At 36.6% G+C, this 22797-nt stretch overlaps 1 protein-coding gene across 1 annotated transcript in view; it reads right to left on the bottom strand.

Moving 5' to 3' along the window:
• Positions 1 to 16592: 16592 nt before the first annotated feature.
• LOC103042226 (venom phosphodiesterase 1) overlaps positions 16593 to 22797 on the bottom strand; it is a 115281-nt gene continuing 109076 nt past the window's right edge. The window contains exons 24-25 of the mRNA XM_049475242.1: positions 19550 to 19706; positions 16593 to 16959 (exon numbers count right to left, since the gene is read on the bottom strand). Coding sequence (XP_049331199.1) covers positions 16786 to 16959; positions 19550 to 19706 — 331 coding nt within the window. The 3' untranslated portion in view covers positions 16593 to 16785. The remainder of the gene's footprint in view (positions 16960 to 19549; positions 19707 to 22797) is intronic.

Genomic DNA, 22797 nt, shown 5'->3' with positions numbered 1-22797 from the left:
TCACCCTCCTGGTGTTTTTGGGGCATTACTACTAATAGGGGGAGTCCTAATAAGTCGATTGGATAATTGGCCTTGTAAATTGGGGAGAAAATGGAAAAAATCGAAATAAAATTATTTTAAAAAAAGTTTTAAGACTTACAGAAATATTAAACACGGTTGATTTTTTCTGAACGCAGGACGAGAAAAAAGACCTTCAGTCCTAACCACCTAACACTGAACGATTAATATGACACGACCGCAGCTCGACTCTAGCAAAACTCTTATGATTTTATCTCGAAATAACCGTATGATTCTACCAGTTTTGGGCTCTCCAGCTCTGTATGGTAGTTGTTTGCATCCTACATGGATGGACTCTTTTACTATCATTTTCTCAGGCTCTCCACTGGTGTCCCCCAAGGCTCAGTGTGTGGTGCTCTACTGTTTTACTGTTTTCACACTGCAGACAATGTTCCTGGTGGTCCATGAATAGTTTTTCCATTTTCAAACATTCCTAAGTGTGCTGTGTCTGTGGAAATAACCCTATAGATCTAACGCTGATTGATGCTCTCGTAATAGAGTGTTTTTTCACAGCTAATAACAGTGCAAGACGAAGCAAGCTAAGAATTACTGTAAATCCACAACGCCAAGGAAGCTGAAGGTTTTTTTCCCTCACAATTTCTTGAAGTGCTGTCCCCCACCTTTTTTTTCCTGTTATACTTTATTTTTCTCACAATGTTCACAGTACCTAAAACTTTTTATAAACACTAATAAACAATAAAGCTAAATTGGTCCTCTGAAGAGAAGGGGTGGTGGTGGGCAACAAATATAAAAATAAATTCTTGAAGTGCCTTGTTTTACCTCCAGCACTTTTAAAATATGGACCACCAATAAGAGGATGAGCTGAATAGTGTTGGGAAACATTGTAAAATAGATGTTTCTTTTAATTGAATTTAAGGTAAGACAATAATTAGCATAAATAACATAATGACATACAGTTGCAAGAAAAAGTATGTGAACCCTTTGGGATTACTTGGATTTCTGCATAAATTGGTCATTAAATGTGTTCTGACCTTCATCTAAGTCACAACAATAGACAAACACACAGTCTACTTAAACCAGAGACTGGAAAAAAAAGATGGATGCCGTGTCGCCGTTCCCATTCATTCAATGGAAATGAAGCCAAAATCTTCCGCCATATTGGCGATCCTGAAACCCGAGTCTGTAGAGCGCAGTAGAGACCAGAGGAGGGAGAAAGACTGTGGAGAGACAGCCTCCTCATTTAAATAACCCCGCCCCTGAGGGCTGCCTCGAGGTCACAGGCTGCAGAACCGAGCGGAGCGGAGCTGAGGGTCTGTTATTGGTCCCACCCATAACCAGCCCTTTTACAATAACCACACCTTTTTTGAATAGAGCGGAATAATGTTTTTAAAAACGAATTCTGTGTGGATATAAAAATGTGACAATATAAGCAGAGGTTACACTAGCTGCTGCATTTAAATAATGGAGGTAGAATTACAGTATATTAGAAAAAAAAAACGTGATTGAAAGTTGTTTGTTTTGCCATTGAAACCTATGGGGATGGGTGGAGTTACACAGCTTTCTGAAACCGAACAGCTTCACTTTTGAGAGACGATGCTCTGTCCAGCTATACACAGTCTATGACTTAAACTAATAACACACAAAAAAAGAAATGATATGTTTGCATGGTTTTATTGATGAACACAACATGTTAAGATTCACAGTGAGGGAGATGATGCCAGGATGCATCAAAGTTCCTTAATGAATTCAGTTTGAAATCAAAACTAACTAAAAAGAAAAAGATACAGTGTAAAAAAACAAAGATTTGAACCTGAACTCCAGGCTCTGTCCAGTTCAGGTGCTCCAGACAGTTGCTGTTACTCATACGGCTCATTTGAGTAATGTTTGGAAACATTCTGGGCTATTGCCCATGTGTGAACGAGGCTTCAGTCACACCACCACGTCTCCACCTTCTGCAAACCTCACCTTTGCTGGGTGTCACCTCCATGATTAATGCTTCATACTGTATATCTCCAGTCATCCTGTATCGAGGACACAGGAAAAGGAAGCCTTCCGTCCACATCAACCGTTAATCATCAGACACAACTACTAATAAAAAAAACACAGGATAAAAGCCAGCTGCTTCATCCTCTGTGATTATCTGCTTTTAGAGGAATTTCCTGCATTACTCTTCATGACCGATCAATATTAACTAATGCCCTCTAGGATCCCCTGTCTTTTACACAAGCGCTAACATGCTGGATCATACCATCAGTTTGGCTCTACATCACAACCTTCCACCTGGAAACCTCTCACACGTAACCCTGTGTTCCACCTGGATAAGCTGGATTTACTTAAATAAAATGTGACAATTGGTGCGCATTGGTGCGCATTGGTGCGCAATTGGTGCGCATTGGAGCTCATGCTGGATTAATTCAATAGTTAACTAACTATCATGGAATTGTGGCTGTAAATCAGACAGATATTGTGTCATATCATATTTAAAAGCCTTTTTAAAGGCTGCCCTTCAATGTGAAACTAAATCACAATAATAGGCCATCTGACTGGTGAGTTTTTGTGTGTACTTAATGTTTTGGCGTACTGTAGACATACAAATAAAAGAGATCTTTGCTGAACGGTTGTACTTGTAGGAACATTAAGCATTTTTTGTTGGGTCTATTGTATATTTTTGTGGTTTGTAGCTGTTGTATTTGTGGGCTGTTGATTTGTATTAAGTTAATATAACTAAGGCAAGAGAGAGAATCTGTAGTTATTGTAATATTTATCTATGTGTCGGTCGGTGACGGCGGCGGGGTGGGGGGGTATGGGAGTTGCAGAAGGGTTGCAGAAGGGGTACCCACTATATTCACTGCACGCCACTGGGTTTCACACAGACATAAACCTAAATGCACCAAAATGTGCACCAATAAACCAACGCGATCACGTTGTGTCCTCTGATTGGTCAGAGCTGTCTGGCGCGGGAGTAAATATAAATATATACGAAGGAAGTAAATATAGCGAGATGATTTTGTGTTCCAGCGCGTATATCTGTGCTTTAACACTGAACACTGAAACGCTGCGCTTTTAAACACAGTGTTTGGACACAGTGCAGTGCAGATATAAACATAGATAACCGTCACGCGGCTGTGAGCAGTGAACACAGCACAGACTACGCATGCATGAACACAGCGCTGGTTCATAGCTGTGGTAATTAGCATTACCTGGCTAATATATATCAGATTGAACTGTGCCTCATCAGCAGTTTAGCTCAAATAAAAGGACTATATTTAATAGCTGGGTGGGATTGAGACCGGATCACGTTCTCACCACAAGTGAGAACCACAAAGTTTGTTTGGAATCGAGACCACCACCTATAGCTGGTCATCAGTCCTGTTCTTTTGATCTGCACCCGAGTGTGATTACTGTTTTCAGACCTGCTTAATCAAACCGCACTAAATTTACAAACAGGCCAGAGTTCATTTTAACCGGACCAAATAGTGCTTGTGTGAAAATGCCCTTAATTTAATCAATGCTTTCTATGTAATGACAATTGCTTTGCACAATCCTTCTACTTAAAATTTTTTGGTCAGATGAATAAAATAGTTTTGTATTCATCACGTAAAGCATAATATAGATTTGAATTACTCCAAGAAAGTTTAGCTCAGAAAATGATGCTTGCTCTTACAGCCTACAACAGTAGGGTGACCATATTTTCATTTGGGTAAACCAGGACACCTGGGAACGGGGGGTGGGGTGGAGTCACTAAATGACGTCAACACCTAATTTGCATAATACATGTTTTGGAAGATGTACAGGATTTAGGTTGTGGGAGTGAAAAAAAGTGTGTAAAAACATAATCTAAATATGTTAGAAATGTTACAAATGAACAACATCTGTTGCTTTTTAAAAATGCTGTCACTTTTTTACAGTAACTTAATTTTTACGTGAATTACATAAATAAGTTTTTTTTTTTTTTTGCCGTGTTCTTAAATGTTATTATAAGAGCAGCAGTTAGCCAGAAGTGTTATTTTAGTGTTTATTTTATTTTTAGGGTTTTTCTTTGTTTTATTTTATTGTTTTTTTTTTACGTTTTCTTTATTTTTAAAGCTTTCATAGGCAAATCATATCATATCACAGAGAGCGTGTGTTCATCTTAGAGTCACCAAAAGTCTCCAATAACACCACAAAAACTCTCTAGATTTGTCGGTAGTCGTTTTTTTTTATTTTTTTATCAGGGATCATGTCACACGCAGTGCCGTGCGCAGTGCCCTAGTGCCTGTAAATTTAATGGTCCAATGAAGGTAATTTGAAAACCAGGACATTTCCTCACTTTTTGAAAAAAAAACCCGGGACGCCCGGGACAGGACGTGAAATACGGACATGTCCCGGGAAATACGGACATTTGGTCACCCTATACAACAGAGAAACCAGGTGTCACGCCGGCCAAACCAAGGACAGATACACGCAGATACCAAATAAAACTATTTATTATCTAAAGGACTAGGCTTACAGGGATAGTCAGAGACAGGCAGGTTCAGTATCAGAATGGCAGCAATAATAAACAAATAAACATACCAGAATGTAAAAGGCAACAAGGGTCATGCGCAAAAGGTCTAGGCAAAAAGAATAGTCTATATACACAAAAATAGGTTGGCAATGGACAAACAAATGATACTAAGGGCAAGGCAAGTGAGCACAAACAAAAGAAACGCATCGTAGAAGATCTAGAAAACTAGATTCATCACTCAACAAGGAGCTACTGAAACAAAGGGGTATTTATATTAACACAGACCAGGTGCGAACAATCAGAAGTTTGGAGCGTGATAATCCGGAGTCTGGAAAGTCCGTTGTAAGTGCATGCTGAGAGTTTGAGTCATCTATGTGTGAATCATTTCAGACTGGCAATACAGGATGCACATGCACATTTTGATTCAGGTTTTTTTATGTTTAGGTTGTTGCTTTAAAATAAGTGGAAAAAAGTTCATTTTTCTTTAAAAAACTAAACATATGTTTAATTTAAAACGTTTTTTTTTTCTTGACAATTTTTACTCTGCATCACTTTGATGAAGTCACTTGAGTTGAGTTGAGTTGACTCATCACCAACATTTTTACATATAACCCTAGAACTTGACATTAAGGGTAAAAGTACTCAAGTACTTACCTGTCTGACAGTGTTTATAGTAATGAAGGTGCTGCTGAGTGGGTCCTTTTCTAGAAGCCGGCAGGATCAGGATCCATGGTTAACCCAGTGGAGGGCTGTCTCACTGGTAGAGCCTGTAAAAGAAGAGAAAGGTTAATTAATAAGCTAGCTAAAACACACTTTCCAGTAAAACAGTGTCTGATGGTCATGTATATATATTTTAGAATCGTTGTGTATATAATTACTGGGTGTTGTCTTGTTAAGTGTAGTGACTGAAGGATCCTCTGCTGTGTAAACCTCAATAATGGTAGAGCCCAGGTTAATTAGGGGAGGCGCCTGGGGTTTAAAAAAAAATGTGTTAAGAGGTGAGGGGGTTTTTGCACCAAGTGTAGGGAGTGCCAACTGCCATAAAACTGACAGAAGAAGAAGAAAAAGAAGAAGAATTTGAAGAAGAGGAAGAAGAAGAAGAAGAAGAGGATGAGGAAGAGGAAAAGGAGGAAGAGGAAGAAGAGGAGGATGTAGAGGAAGAAGAAAAGTAGTAGAAGAAGAAGAAAAATAAGTAGTAGAAGACGAAAAATTAGTAGTACATGAAGTAGAAGAAGAAGAAGAAAAGGAAGAAGGAGTGGAAGAAGAAGCAAAATAAAAAGTAGTAGAAGAAGAAGAAGAAGTATTAGAAGTAGTAAAAAAGAAGAAGTATTAGAAGATGAATAAGAAGAACTAGAAGAAGACAAAGAACAAAAAAAAACTAGAATGACTAGAGTAAGAGGGATTTTTTTTCAATTAATTTCAACTTTGATTTTTTTTTTTTTTTTTTTTTTTTACCATTTTTGCACAAAAAAATAAAATAAAATAAAAATCACTGGAATTTACCTGGAAGAGTCCAGGCAGTGTCCTTGTGCTGAACCTTCACTCCTTAACTGCTCAGTCCTACACTAACACACCATAATCACATGAAACCATTTACAGGGATTCCCAAACCTCTGCATGATACTGTAAGTGTGTTAGTACATCTACAGAGATGCATAAGGGGTGATGAATTAGAGCGCAGAACTCAGGGGCTACAGAGACATTTGTAGAAAGACATTTATTATTTATTTATTTATTTTTTTTGCAACAAGTGTTCCCTGGTGGCCAATCATGGGACTACACGCCAGATTCCAGTATGGCTCAGCTTGACCCACCATCTCTCAAGACCAACAAAATACAACAAAAAAAACAAAAACCCGGAGTCTTCTCTGTGCTGGAGGACCAAGGTGGTGGAATGAACTTCCACTGGGTATCAGAACCGCAGAGTCACTCACGGTCTTCAAACACTGCCGACTGAAGACACAACTTTTCTTAAACTAATCTTAAAAAAATATGGATATTTTGAAGTAAACAACAAAGCACTGTTGTTGAAAGTCGCTTTGGATAAGGGCGTCTGCTAAATACCTTAAATGTAAATGTAAATCTACTAATTGTAAAATTCCTGCGACATTACTGATATGTTGTTTATAAGTTACAGAGAGTTTGAAGCATGCTTATTTCATTTATAAAATTTAACCCATTTTGTTTCATGCCTTTAACTAAACATGCATTTATGAACTAAAATAATCAAATTTGATCATTTTAGTCATATATTTATTAAATACAGGTAATAGACTATCAAAAAGTTTGATTCGTCAAGCTCAGGTATCAAAGCAGTTTTTTTAATTAGATTATGCAATATATTTGGTAACTTACAGTAACAGGGTTGCGAGTAACAGGGTTGCAAATCTAGGCTAAGTTGTGGTTTACCCCAGGAACAGATGCTAACTGTAAAAATTAGCTGTGTATACAAGATCAAGGACAAACATGGTTATATAAGTATATAAAGTAAATTTTGACTCTACTCATTATTAGTCTTACAATATGAGTAACAGGGTTGCGTTCACTGAGTGACACACACAACTTGGACAAACATATTTGGAAAAAAAACTTGAAAATTTTTAGAGCACTTACTCTTTTTCTTGCCATGTGGGCAGAAAAATGTCCTTGTGATGTCACTTCCTTTGTGCCAGTAGACAAATATTTTTAACTTTTTCTCTGACAGGTAAAATTCCTTATGGTAACAGGGTTGTTGTGGGACACAAATTAATAGCATAAAAACTGTAACATGCAAAACAATGTAGACCAAAGAAGTTGTTTTCACAAGTAAAGGAGATGCATATCAACAATATACAAGAGGAAGTCATTTATTTAGAGCTTATTTTAATTGTTAAATTTGCCAAAGGAGTTGGTCACCCAGTGTGTGGGACAAGAGAAAACGGCCATTTTTTGAGGTGGTCCAAAGGTATTCGGTCTTTTGAATAATATCTAAGGAGCTTATTTTTCCACCATATTTTACAGTTTGTCTTATAACAAAAATCATTTTCACAAAAAATAGTCATTTAGATATGTTGGATATGTACATTTGAAATTTAAGTGGTGGGACAGGAAATGTACCAAAATCCTGGAATGTCCTTTAAATAATACAGTGCTCCTACAACAAGAATTGAAGTACAGAAAGGACCTGATGGACACTAATGAGTCCCACCCTCCCACAGATTTCTGACTGTAACAGAACGTACTTTCCCCAGACTGACAAGCTTTGATTTGATTTCCTCTGATTGTTTTTGGAGATTTTGTCCCCGGTACTTTAATGTTTTAACAGCTGCAGGTCATTTTTAGAGCCGCCAGTCAGGTTCTGGGAAGAACGGCCCTGACAAGAGCGAGGCCGAGCCAGCCCCGGCGCTACCGAGAGCCGCCGCTCATCCAGCCCTGGAGCTACCGAGAGCCACCGCTCCACAAGCCCCGGCGCTACCGAGAGCCGCCGCTCCACAAGCCCCGGCGCTACCGAGAGCCGCCGCTCCACAAGCCCCGGCGCTACCGAGAGCCGCCGCTCCACAAGCCCCGGCGCTACCGAGAGCCGCCGCTCCACAAGCCCCGGCGCTACCGAGAGCCGCCGCTCCACAAGCCCCGGCGCTACCGAGAGCCGCTCCACAAGCCCCGGCCGCTCCACAAGCCCCGGCGCTACCGAGAGCCGCCGCTCCACAAGCCCCAACGCTTCCGAGAGCCGCTGCTCCGAATGCCCCGGCGCTACCGAGAGCCGCCGCTCCACAAGCCCCGACGCTACCGAGAGCCGCCGCTCCGAAGGCCCCAGCGCTACCGAGAGCCGCCTCTCCACAAGCCCCAGCGCTACCTAGAGCCGCCGCTCCGCAAGCCCCGGCGCCCCGAGCTGCCGCTCCGCCTGTCCCGACACCGAGAGTCTCCGCTCCGCCTGTCCCGGTGCCCCGAGCTGCCGCTCCGCCTGTCCTGGTGCCCCGAGCCGCCGCTCCACCTGTCCCGGTGCCCCGAGCCGCCGCTCCGCCTGTCCCGGTGCCCCGAGCCGCCGCTCCACCGGTCCCGGTGCCCCGAGCAGCCCCCTAAGTGATTTATAGACTCTAGATCCCCATTGGGCCGAGCTATGTTTATTTAAGTTTGTTTCTGGGTGTGGTGGAGGGCGTTAAAAGAAAATAAAGGTATGTTTTGAGTTCATTTACTCCCCGTGTCTGTGTATTTCTGTGAGCTTCCTCCTTCCGGGTCACAGTGGTCACGCCCCTAACCCCAGGGGCCAACCACAATATATATATATATATATATATATATATATATATATATATATATATATAAATGCATAAATGAATAAATAAATGTAGAAATGTTGAAATAAATAAATGAATAAATAATTAAATGTTGAAATACATATGTAAATAAATAAGTAAATTTTTGTCTGCAAGTTTCCCGTGCCGCAGAGCGAGTATACCTTAAAGACAAGAAAAGTTCTGACGCTTTAAATGAATGCTGTCAGAATTAAATCCTTCTCTGTATTTTATGGGTTTGGGTCTGCATTGGGCAACGTCTGGATCTGGACCCGGACCACAGTCTGCATATATGTGATCCCTGGCCTCGACCATATACACGGTTCTGTTTTATAAAACCACTCCTTGCTGCCCTGCAGAGAACAACAGGTTCAATGTTCAGTTTTACAGTGTTAAATATGTCAGGTATCTATACCATCACTGCTCCCCATCACGCTTGGTGCCTTGGCGCCTGGTGGCACGAGGCATCTGTGAGCTGATGTATTGGAACCTTGGCGCTGTGATTTCCTCCGAGCGCGCTGTGATGCTGCTCAGGCAATGATTCATCAGCAGCAGCTCGAAAAAAGGGGTTACTGACTTCACACGTGTCGGAGGAGGCGTGTGCTCGTCCACATCCTCCCAGGGTGATGGGGACACACTAAGTGGTGGGACAATTGGATAACCAAATTGGGAGAAAATGGGGAAAAATCTGAAATAAAATTATAAAAAAATTATATTAAATGAAAAGTTTTGAGTTTAGTCAACTTATTTGGTTTTACAGTGTATCTATAAAGCCCACGCCTGTAATTTGTAGAGGATCTTGAATTCTGCCAAGGTTTTGTTTTGAAAGGAGTTAGTTGGATTTGATCCAGCTCTGGTTTTGCAGTGACAAGTATTTGGGTTTTCTTGTTCTGGAACAAAGAACTACCAGCCTAGACGGTCTGTTTTTGTGAGACATGATGGTTAGATGATTTCACAGACATGTGACTGGTGTATTCTACAGATACTGTAATGCTTATGACAGCTGGAAGGAAGTTTCCTTGTTGCACATCGATCTCCTGACAATTTAATGTCCAAATATTTTAGACGTAGTGAAACACACTGCATCACTTGTGATTTAAAAAACACATGAGAAGTAAAAACACCATATCATGTGGTGTCTTCCAGGACGTCGGGGAGTCCTAACCTTCTTAACATACGTAACCGCAGACTCAGTTATGATTTTTTTTAGCTCAAAACTACATACCATGAATCAGTTTTACCATGAGACTCCAAAGGCAAGACTTCTAAAAGTGTCATTTCACTAGTAAGCGTTTAGTACTAGCGCTCTGTTTGAAACACAGTAGGTCAGTAGAGTTTATATGCTGTTGCTTCTACACGCATTAGTGTTGTACCGCTGGGTACTAGATGGATGGATGGATGGATAGATAGAAAGTAATCTTATAAAAAACAAATCATCCATAGTTTCCCCAAAGATTCTGTACTTCACCATGAATGGATTCACAAAATCAGTAGAGATCGCCATTTATTTTCTTTATTCATTTTAATAAAACCTTAAAAAACAACTTTGCTCCTACACAAAAGGCATGTTACATTCATTTTGTCCCGAATTTTGTTTATTTTATGTTATAGCTTAAACTGAATAATAGCACATTCTGTCTACTGAGTGAACCCTTCATATGTCAGGGTTTATACACTTTTTAACCAATACATTTCCATAATTTTTTCATGACTTTTTCATGCCTTCAAGATCAATTTTCATGCCCATACAAATTTAAAACATCAGTGCAGACATGGACAATAAAACCAAAAATCAACTAAAGCTATAATTCAAATATTATAGTATAATTATTGTAGGTATAAAAATGTTAACACACAATCTTTAAAGGAGAACTCCAGTGTAAATTTGACTTTTTTTTTAGTGGGGTAAAACATAATAAAAGTACTTGTGTAACGCCACAGACGGGAGTCAGACGCTCGCGGTAAAAACAAAACGAGGCTTTATTATAAAGCACGTAAGCTGATAGCGTAGTCTGATAACAGGCGTGGGTCAAAGCCAGAAAAAACAACCAACCAAAACATCAGAGCCGAATCACAAACCGAAAACGAAACCATTAACCAGAAGCAGAGTTCAATAAACCAGAAAATCACAAAACAAACAGAACAAAAGGGTAAGGCAGAAACGTAGTCGAAAAGAACAAACAAGGGTCATACACGGGTAATATAGAGGAAAGAAGAACGCTCAGTATATCGCTGGAAATACAGGGAAAATACCTTGCAACACGCGAGACAAACAGACTGATATTTATACTAAAACTAAATTACAAACACCTGAACACAGTCTAGAATTCCGGTGACGTAGAACGCCTGAGTGAGCCGCGGTTGGCTGAGTCCGAGCGCGTGGTGTTGACAGGTGCATGCTGGGAGGTGTAGTTCCGGACCGGGGATTGTCCATAGAAGGGAACGGCAGAGTCAGAGAAAGGAACTACAGAGTCTGTGGCAGGCGTGACAACTTGAATAGCACACCTCCACTCTCCTACAGCTTTCCAAGATCCAGTAATGCAATTTTAAGCCGGCGCCAGGAGGCAGGCTATGTGGAGTCTATGTATATATATGTATATTTGCCTGTCATTATCAGTACAGTAATGGAGGCGCTCAGAGCTGAAAGCTAGCAGCAAAGGAGGTAAACAGTGGTTATTAATAAGCTTCTTGTACAGTTTTTATTTTTTTATGCCTTGTTTTAAATGTCAGAGCTCTCTGAATTCTAGCAAGGAAGTGTGGAGCTACTTTGAGCCTGGATAACACTGTACCAAGCAATTTTTTGGGGCAAAATATGCAGAGTGCTGGGCAAAAAGATCAAAATTACAATATCTCAGGAAGCTGTGGGAGAGCGGAGTTGGGCTATTCAACAAAGGTAAGTACTCTTCATCATGGTTTACTACAGCAAAAGTCAAATTTACACCGGAGCACTCCTTTAATAATGAAATGTGTGTCAGATCCTGAGAGATCCATTATATAGGGCTAATTTACTGAATTAACTTTGTGCTGATGTATTTTGTTAGCTCAAAATAGGTTTGTAGGCGGACTGCACTCTTTTGGACCCTCACAATAAATACATTACCCCTATAGTCACTGCCCTCGCCATAGCCAAGAAAACCATTCTTGAACACTGGAAGACCAGGGGCTCTATAAATACCAGGCACTGGGAAAATCTACTTTTAAATCACATATCTCTGGAAAGATTAAAAGCTATAGAAATTAATCAAATCTTAATGTTTAATACATCATGAAAACCTTTCATCAAACATTGATCCTCCATTATCTTAAAAAAAAAGAAAAAAAAGAAGAAGCCTGTTAACCAGCCCCTTCACATCAACATAGACGTATTTAATAATCCTTAAATTCACCACAATACTACATATAATATAATAATATAATAATTTTTATTTATATAGCACCTTTCATACATAAGATGCAGCTCAAAGTGCTTTTCAGTATAAGATCAATATACAAGATAATTACCAGAGGTACATTACAACAAGGTAAACAAAATAATAGGAAAAGTGAATACCAAAAAAGAAAAAGTAGAAAAAAAATAATTTATCAGCAAAACATAGAAACAATAAATATAAAATATAATTTATAAAGCTAGTAGAAAGCGAGGGTGTATAGATGTGTTTTAAGCTGTTTTTTAAATTGTGTAATATCTGGTGACTGTCGAATGTGTATCGGTAGAGAGTTCCAGATTTTTGGTGCATAAAAACAGAAGGCAGCTTCACCCGTCTTTTTATATTGCATTTTAGGAATATCTAATAAAGCAGCTCCTGATGATCTTAGAGCTCGATCTGGAACATATTCTGTCAATAGTTCAGAAATGTACTGAGGAGCTGATCCAGTCAGACATTTAAAAACCAGTAAGAGAATCTTAAAATCTATTCTAAATGGCACTGGCAGCCAGTGCAGTGAAGCTAGAACAGGTGTGATGTGTTCTCTCTTTTTAGCGAGAGTTAGAACTCTAGCTGCAGTGTTCTGAACCAGCTGTAATCTGTCAGTAGTAGATTTATTATATTACATTATATATGCCCATAGATTAGTTTAGTTACATTCCACTGACTGACATACATTCATAAGCACTTGCATGAACACACTTGAACGCACACACACTGCATACACACCCGATCACACCATCACTTACTATTTGGTTCGGAGTTTTCCCCTCTTTTTCTATTACTATTATCAGTACTATTATTTATTAGGGGTGTGACGAGACACTAATATCACGAGACGAGACGAGACACGATACTGGGTTCATGAGAACGAGAACGAGACGAGACGAGATTTAAAAATAACATTTTAAAGAAAACGTCAAAAATGAAAAATGGTATGAAAACTAGAATTTTATTTGACAAAATCATATAACGCAAATTTAACAGACTGGTTTCTCTCACACATTGATTCTATAAGAAATAGAAATAAGAATAAGAATAAAAATACAACTTTTCTAGGTCTTATATAGTGCAAGAAGTGCAAACCACAACCAGTCATATTAAGCCTATAGTTTGTGTTTTTTTCTACTAAATCTCTTGTAATTTAAATATGTATAACCATAACCAGTCATATTAAGACTGTGCTTGAAGTGCAAACAGAGACAGAACATTTTTTAATGCAGTACAGAGCTAAGGGATTAGTACAACTGCCTATGAAACAGTCACGTGTAGGATTTACTTACAGTATTTACATATGGTTTGTTCGTCACTCTGTTACCGTTTATTGTTTCCACTGGAGCCAAAAAATAAATAAATTTGTAGACCATTTTCATGACTTTTTGAAAACTTTCTGGTTATTTTTATGTTTCCAAAATGTATCCAGGCCTATTTTCAAATTTCATGACTTTTCCAGGTTTTTCACAGCCGTACAATTCCTGATATGTGGATGTGTTTGTGAATGATGGAAAAAACCTTTTTCTCCACAGTTAACATGTGTGTTGTTTCTGAAAGGATATGGTCCTGGATATTTAGACATGCTCAGATGAAAATCTGTCAAGTTCACAGTTGTGAAATCATAGGAATTCTCATGAACGAGATGTTCAGAGTTCCAGATCTGGGAACAGCTTTAAAACCATTAGCCTTTCTTATTACTCAATTCCTGAGAACTATAAGGACATTTTCCTAGAAAGCACGGACATTCCAAACCCAAACTGGAGTTCACAACCTTGAGGAGCTGATAAAAACAAGCCTGTTTACTGACTGTAAAACGGGTCAAGACCTTCTCGTAATTTTTTCTGCACATATCTGCTCTAGGCTTGCTTTGGTGCCTAAAAATAACAAACAAAACAATTAACCCCTTAATAGGCCAGCGTTTTTGTGAATTTTCTGATATAGCACATCAGTATCTTGAGGATTTCTATACAAGAATAAAAAAAGTGATTCATGTTTTTAAAAAAATGTTACTAAAAATCCTAATTGCAATTACAATAGAAAAATATGAAGAAAAAAAAATCTTGAAGTAAATCTGCTACTGTCAAACTTTTATGAATAGAAATCTTTGAACTGATGCTCTGTGAGTGTAAATGCACAGCTACATTATATTTAATTGAATAAATAACACCTTAAATAGGATTCTGCTCATCTCTATTCATTTAAAAATCAATATTTTAGTTAATACAACATTTAAAGTCCAACAAACGTTCTGCTTCATTACCGATGTCTCTTGTTTCTGTGTCTATTTATTTTTTTTAATTTGAGGTATATTCCTGTTACTGATAAAAAAATACTATAGTAACACTATGTAAATTCACAGTTGATGTAAATGCACAGTTGATGTAAATGCACAGATGCATCATATTTAATAAATAAATACCACCATCACCACAATTGAAATGGAATTTTATTTATATTCCAATATTTTTATTTTATTTCATCTTTTTAAATTGCGCAGTGTGAACAATCTGTACATGTTTAATTGTATATCACTAAATGGCAGTTTTCTCATTTTAAGTAAAGATGAAAATGTTTCTGCACATCATTCTTTAAAAGGGTCCGTAAACTGATTCTTTACTAAAGACAGTGTTTGTTAGAAATATGTTCAAAACTCTGGGATTCTACATAGTAATAACAAATAAAGAACAGTGGAAAACATTAATTAATGTTCTATACACTTGTTTCGATCTCTTCTCATTCAGCGTATTTTGTCTCTTTTTACGATTTTTTTTTTCATTGTAAATTTAATATTAAAGACTATATTAAAGTTCTACGGGAGCACATGCTAAATTACTCTATAAACAAACAAAAAGAAATGTTAAACAAAACAGAATATGTTTTATACTTTAGATTCTTCTAAGTATCACATTTATCTTTGAGGACAGATTTTAATCTCAGTGTCTTCATGAGGGAAAGTCACCTGGAATAGTTTTCTCAGTGTCTTGAAGGAAGGAGTTTCTGGAGGTGCTGAACAATAGCTGCTGCTTTTCCTTAACGCTGTGAAGCTCCAGCTCATCCCAATTAAATCACCTCAAATCTCCATCTCAGATCATCAGGTTTAGATCAGGGGATTGGGTCAGGTGGAGGACCAACACTTTTTTTACTGTTTAACTACATAATTCCGAATGTGTCACTTAATTGTTTTTATGACTTTAATATTAATCTACAATCTAGAAAATAACTTGTGACTTGTATTGTATGCCACTGAGGTTATAAGGGTGTGTCTTCAGTGCTTTTAGTTTAGGGATACATTTGCACTACATGCCTTTGCAGCTGTTTATTCAATTGTTTTGTATTGTATTGTACTGTAATGTATTTATTAATCAATAAATTTATTTATTTAAAAAAAAGGTACATTGAACCAAAAAATGTCTTTACAGTACACTGAAAAAAAAATCGTGAACTTTTTGCATCAGAGAATTAGGTAGATCAAGCAAGAGTAGTCATTGTATTCACTACTTAATTTTCTCAAGTAGTGCTAATTTACTTTTTCAGGTAGTGTCAACTTAAATTTCCCATGTAGGGTCAATGGACTCTTTTAAGTATTGTCAACTTAATTTTCTCTTGTACACTGCTGCCTTAAAAAGCTGAGTTAACTCAACTTAAGTGTTTAATTTGTTCCTTTTAAAAAATGATCTGTTTAGTTAAATAAACTAACAATTCATCTTTATTTTAACACACACTTTCAAGTTAATAAAACTTTAGTAATATTCACGCAACTTATCATTTTAAGTTAACCATGAGTATTCTCAACATATTTGGTATATTACTATTTAACTGCCCATACTGACAGTATAATACTGGAGCAGTAGAAGAGTAAACTCTGTAGCTCAAAGTCAGCATACTGTGATCAGAAGAAACACAGAATAAAGTTAATGTGCTCTTACAGCTCTACAACACTGAGGCCTGCCAATCAACATGTATATTATAATTACTGAACGCCCAGGATAAGGTAGCTTTGGGCAACAGACAACACAAAGATGGTAAGTAAGGGAGAGGCCACACCCAATATGCAAATATATGGTACCAGGAGCCTATAGGAAAGCAGTATGAACCAACACTGTAGAAAGAGCATTGACACATGTAGTGACTAAAACCCGAGTAAATATAACAAGATTTGTGTTTGTTGTGAACCTAAAAAGATTTGTTGGGATTACATAAATAAATGATATTAAGGAAAAAATACAAAATGTCTTGTATTTTGAACAAATGTGGAGTAATTAAAAACTAGATATATTCATGTAAATGTAGAAACACATTTTTTTGTTGTTAATAACACAGATTTAATAACGTTACATTTACTAACGCTCAGATTGATTTTTTCAGTGTACTTTTTTCTTTCTGAGAACATACAGAACCTTTCTATGGAACCAAAACGTTTCCACTCTTGTTAAAAGTCAAATAACCCTTTTTAAGAACTTTAAAGAACCAATTTTTGCTTAGATTGTAAGCAGCATTAAAATACATAATTTTATATATCCATAAATTTGCCTGGTTTTATATTAAAACATGAATTTCATGTGGATTTTCATGATTATGTAAATTACATCCTTCATGTTCTTCTCTGAATGGCTGCAGTGGGCCGGGTCTTCACCCGCAGGACCTCAGGAACCGGGCGACCGCTGTCCTGGAAGAAGCTCAGTCCTGTGATCCACTCTACGTCCATTACGCGTGACTGATGGAACCAGATCAGGTCCTCAACCCAGGTGGACTCTGCTTGATTACTCTGTGTGTGTAAAAGAAAAAGAACTGGTTAATTAGCCAATTTAAAACCATATGACCACAACAGATTTTCACTTTCTAATGTAATTTTTTAGCAGAAAAAGAATGCATTTAAATAAAACAAGATTGTCTAAATACATTAAATACATCCCAGAAATAAGGTTTTCTGATATATGTGAGTGGTATTTAGTAGATTCTGTTGATCTTTGAATACTTTGAATTTTTGTAGACCCCTGCCCCTCAGGAGCTCTATTTTCCATCCCAACAAACCATTTGAATGTATGTATATATATATATATATATAGCTGTGGAAACAAATAAGAGACCATTTAAAATTATTAATTTGTTTGATTTTACCAAATTGAAAAGCTCTGGAATATAATCAAGAGGAAGATGGATGATCACAAGCCATCAAACCAAGCTGAACTGCTTGAATTTTTGCACCAGGACTAAAGCAGCATAAAGTTATCCAAAAGCAGTGTGTAAGACTGGTGGAGGAGAACATGATGCCAATACACATGAAAACTGTGATTAAAAAACAGGGTTAACCACCAAATGTTGATTTCTGAACTCTTTAAACTTTATGAATATGAATTTGTTTTCTTGAAAGCCCTGCATCTTTTTTGTTATTTCAGCTATTTTTTTCTGCAAATAAATGCTCTAAATGACTATTTTTATTTGGAATTTGGGAGAAATGTTGTCCATAGTTTATAGAATAAAACAACTTTGAGCTGAATCAACTTATAATAACTGAGTTTAGTCTGTTACCATTGGCCGCTTCTTTTCTATTGGCAATCTATTTGCTATTTAATTTAATTGAAATGTATTTTTCGCTGGATAGTTTGGACCCCCTTTTGCCTTCAAAACGGACAGACGGATTTTCTGTCCAAAATCGCACCTTGTGTTCTCAGCTTAATTACTCACGAATCCCTTCCGACGTTAATATGTGAAAGGTGTTTATAAGCTTCTGTTGTTCATATTTGAAAAATATTGGTACAAATTTTAAGCATTTTTTAATTTCTAAAGATTTTTGTAGACCTCTGCCCCTCAGGAGCTTTATTTGGCATCCCAATTAACTATTTATATATACCGCTAAGACACAATTTAAAAATTATGAGTTTCTTTGATTTTACCAAATTGAAAACCTCTGGAATATAATCAAGAGGAGATTGATGATCACAAGCCATCAAACCAAACTGAACTGCTTGAATTTTTGCACCAGGAGTAAAGGCATAAAGTTATCCAAAAGCAGTGTGTAAGACTGGTGGAGAAAATGCCAAGATGCATGAAAACTGTGATTAAAAACAGGGTTATTCCACCAAATATTGATTTCTGAACTCTTAAAACTTTATGAATATGAACTTGTTTTCTTTGCATTATTTGAGGTCTGAAAGCTCTGCATCTTTTTAATTACTCTTAATTACTCACGAATCCCTTCCGACATAAATATAACCCATATATGGTTAGAAAGGGCGGAACTTACTCTTTCTAAAAATAGTGATCACATCCCAGTGCGGTAAAGCTAAATCTACAAGAAGCCCATTGAGAAAAACACCTAAAAAAGTGAAAAATCTCCTTCCCCAAACAATATTATTTACTTTTAGTGCTTCAAACTTTAATTTACATGATGTTTCAAACCAAATAATATCAGTAAATAAAGATTCAAAAGTGTCCACAGAAAAAGTGTGAAACCACCTGCGTTACTCAAACTAAAGCTAGGTATGGTGTGGGCACTACTTTACATAGTTTTTATATATTTTACTTGCACATTTTTACTTTAAGTAGTTATTTTGCACTAAACATTTTTATTTATTTAGACTAAAAAAGTTTACTTTATTATATCTAGTTTTCTTTGTGTGTCCTGATTAAAATACTGAAAGGCATAGTCTGCTCTGAGTGTCAGGTGTTTTTTAGTAAACTACATGTATCCTAGAGGTGTGATTATTGATTATTAAGAAAAATAAATCCGCCTGATGCTGTTTCTCCATGTATTTTATCAAAGTAAGAATTATTAAGCCATGTAATGAACTCAAATCATCAATATTATTCTGCTTTTTTAACTTATAAACACTCTATTCTAACCATTTTTGAAAAAGATATTTTAGGTGAGAGTATTTTTAAAGTCTATACATTCACAAATAAGTAAAAAAAATAAAATAAAACAGGCACTTGGTAAAATTTTGAGCAAAACATGATCAGTTCCAGGAAAATATAACAATTCTGCTTCCTATATTTACATTTTAAATGATTATATTTTTGAGCAGCCGTATGTCTTCTGGAGAAATAGAGATCAGGGCATGTGACTGTCTGCTATAATTACTGTGTTATAAGACACACCAAATAAGCCTAGAGTTCAAAGGGTTAAAACATATTTTTGGGAATATTATCATTTTAACATCCTCTGAAAGTTTTGGAGAATTTCGAGGTAAAATAGTCACCTCATTTCTATAACTATGATGTTTTTTTGTTTTCAGCTGGAATATGAGCAGTTCCCTGGAAATGAAATAATTGTGTGGATGTTTTTTCTCCAGAGATGCCTGCGTAAGTGTGGATTTAACTGATTGAGTGTGTTTGTGTGTGTGTGGGTGGAGTACCATGCAGCTCTCTGAGTTGTCGGGTCTGTGAGGTAATAAGAAGGAGATGGTGTAAAATTCTCCCGCGCAGTCCGTCACCGGCCGACTCGCGTCCAAGCAGCTTGCCACAACTGCAAAGTAATGAGTGGGAATGGGAATACCAGTTCCTGTAACAAACCTACACACACACACACACACACACACACAAATGTTACTCATACAAAAATGTTAGAGCTCTGTCATGAGTTAATTACTTTAATTTTTGCTCGATTAATGTTAATGTTTGAGAGCATCAGTTGTAAAGTTGTGAAGAGGTCGTGTCAGGATTGTGAGAAGACTCGAAACGAGCGGACGCAAACGCGAGTAATTTATTAAATCACAAAGAAACAAACAAATACAAGAGCTTAAACATATTTTTTGAGAACACATAAGAGCCAAACACAACCTGAACAACGCATACAAGAACCGACAAAAGAGAATTGAAAACACACAGACTATAATTACACATGGACCAAAACACGGACCGAAACAGGAAACATCCGAGTACAGGTAACAAGGGGGCGGAGCTACAAATGAACAGGTAAGCACACTGACGGGGGCATGTGGAAGAACACACACTGAAAAAAATGATGAGTAAAATTTACTTTAACAAAAATTAGCAACTTTCTGCATTTGCTTTTTTTTAAGTAAATTTAATTTCAGATAAATGTGTATACTAAAAAGAATGTATTACATGTCATCCATGTGTTGAGACAGTGTAATATGTGTGTTTAAAATATTTAAATTTCAGGAATTATAATATAGTGTGTGTCATAAATTATTTGAGTAATATTGTATAAATGAAGTAATTGTAATTAGGTAATATTGTATGTAGAAATGAAGTAAAGTTTACTAAAAGAAAGGATTGATTCAGTAAAAATAAATGAAGTAAAGTTTACTAAAAGAAAGGATTGATTCAGTAAAAATAAATGAAGTAAAGTTTACTAAAAGAAAGGATTGATTCAGTAAAAATAAATGAAGTAAAGTTTACTAAAAGAAAGGATTGAATCAGTAAAAATAAATGAAGTAAAGTTTACTAAAAGAAATGATTGATTCAGTTAAATAAATGAAGTAAAGTTTACTAAAAGAAAGGATTGATTCAGTAAAAATAAATGAAGTAAAGTTTACTAAAAGAAAGGATTGATTCAGTAAATAAATGAAGTAAAGTTTAATAAAAGAACGGATTGATTCAGTAAAAATAAATGAAGTAAAGTTTACTAAAAGAAAGGATTGATTCAGTAAAAATAAATGAAGTAAAGTTTACTAAAAGAAAGGATTGATTCAGTAAAAGTAAATTAAGTAAAGTTTACTAAAAGAAAGGATTGATTCAGTAAAAATAAATGAAGTAAAGTTTACTAAAAGAAAGGATTGATTCAGTAAAAATAAATGAAGTAAAGTTTACTAAAAGAAAGGATTGATTCAGTAAAAATAAATGAAGTAAAGTTTACTATAAGAAAGGATTGACTGAAGTTCAGTTCACTTATTTACTCTGTGTAACATTTAAGTCTTGAAACTGAGTTGAAATTACTTAAATTTATCTGAAATTAAATTTACTTAAAAAAAGCAAATGCAGAAAGTTGCGAAACATTAAGTAAATTTTACTCCTAATTTTTTCCAGTGCATTTTTCAGTAAAGTGCAAATGAACACAGACAGGAGCACGTATCCAAGAACGTATCCTCAAGCCATCAAAAAGGTTATGATGAAACTGGCTCTCATCAGGACCGCCTCAAGAAAGATAGAGAAGAAAGAATTCCCTCTTCATCAGAGTCACCAGCCTCACTATTTATTTACAATGTAGAAAAAAATAAAAACATTGAATGAGAAGGTGTGTCCAAACTTTTTACTCGTACTGTATTACTGTGGTTATGAGAATCAGACACTGACCCATCAACCAATTACAACTGATCTCTGATCTACAACCAATTCTGACATGAGGCTTAGCCCAAAGCACAGCTCCGCCCACAAACAGGCAAATGCCACCCCCAGCCAATTTGCTTACATGGTGTTTACATGGTGGGCATGGGCTTTCAGAGGGTTTGTTTTTGTGTTGTTAAAGAAACCCAGTTGGGCTTCTGTCGTTAGCTCAGTGGTCTCTTCAGCAAACCCCACTGGGGGGTCAGACTAAGTTTTTAACTCTATCTCTTGTAAGCATATATAGGAGTTTATCAATAATCTTAATCTTACAGATTTAACCCTTTCAGACGTGAATTATCTCCAGTGATAAAACAAAATGTAAGGAGGCCGTTTTCTGTCTGTAATACACAGAAAAGAAAATATTCTCTAATGTTTTATATATATATATATATATATATATATATATATATCACCAATTATTAAAATATTTAATTGCGTTTTTATTTCCATTGCATTGGAAGCATGTGTCTAATATGTTATGTTTCATATTGACCTTTTTATTTTAAAAAACATCCCTAAACTGTAAAAAACATGATTAAAAAGTGTTTTTAATCATATTAAATAAGAAAAAAAATAGCTCTTAATTAGTGAGCCAGACCTAGTTACTTTTTCATTGGTTAATAAACTTGTTCATTGTCTGGTTCAAGGTCTATTCTGATGAAGGACGGCTTTCAAGTAGTGTTATGTACAGTACAGGCCAAAAGTTTGGACACACCTTCTCTTTTTCAGTGCGTTTTCTTTTTTTCATGACTATTTACATTGTAGATTCTCACTGAAGCATCAAAACTATGAATGAACACATGTGGAGTTTATGTACTTAACTTGCCTGTACTGTATAACAAAACTTAATAAAATACATAATAAAATAAAATCCATAATGTCCATTGTAATGGGTGCAGGGTCTGAAAGGGTTAAGGTGCAATAGTAAACAAAATAAAAATATCTGAATTAATTAAAGCTGAAGACTTTGGCAGTAATTTATTACTGAAAGCAGCTGATTGATCGTCTTCCATGGAAAGTCTCTCTGACCAGACGTGCAAGATACATTCATATTGAGCCAAAGACCATAAGAACAGGTGGGGCTTTACAGCTCTTCCTTTTGAGACTATGAGATCACCTTTTTGGAGCTAATGTGACCATGTCTGAACCTTTGCTTTTTTAAGAAAAATAACAAAACATAACAGTCTGAGTCAGCGCTTTCACTCTCTGCAGGTGTAAAATATCTGAGGTACAATTTGCCCACTGTGTCTCACTGATGTTGCAGCCAATTTAAGGCCAGATTTTTCCAGGAGGCCTTGAGCAAACTGGCCCTCCT

Source organism: Astyanax mexicanus, chromosome 2 (assembly GCF_023375975.1).
Source record: "Astyanax mexicanus isolate ESR-SI-001 chromosome 2, AstMex3_surface, whole genome shotgun sequence".
Lineage (NCBI taxonomy): Eukaryota > Metazoa > Chordata > Actinopteri > Characiformes > Acestrorhamphidae > Astyanax > Astyanax mexicanus.
The sequence above is the reverse complement of the archived record's forward strand: the minus strand, read 5'-3'. Positions and strand labels throughout refer to the sequence as shown.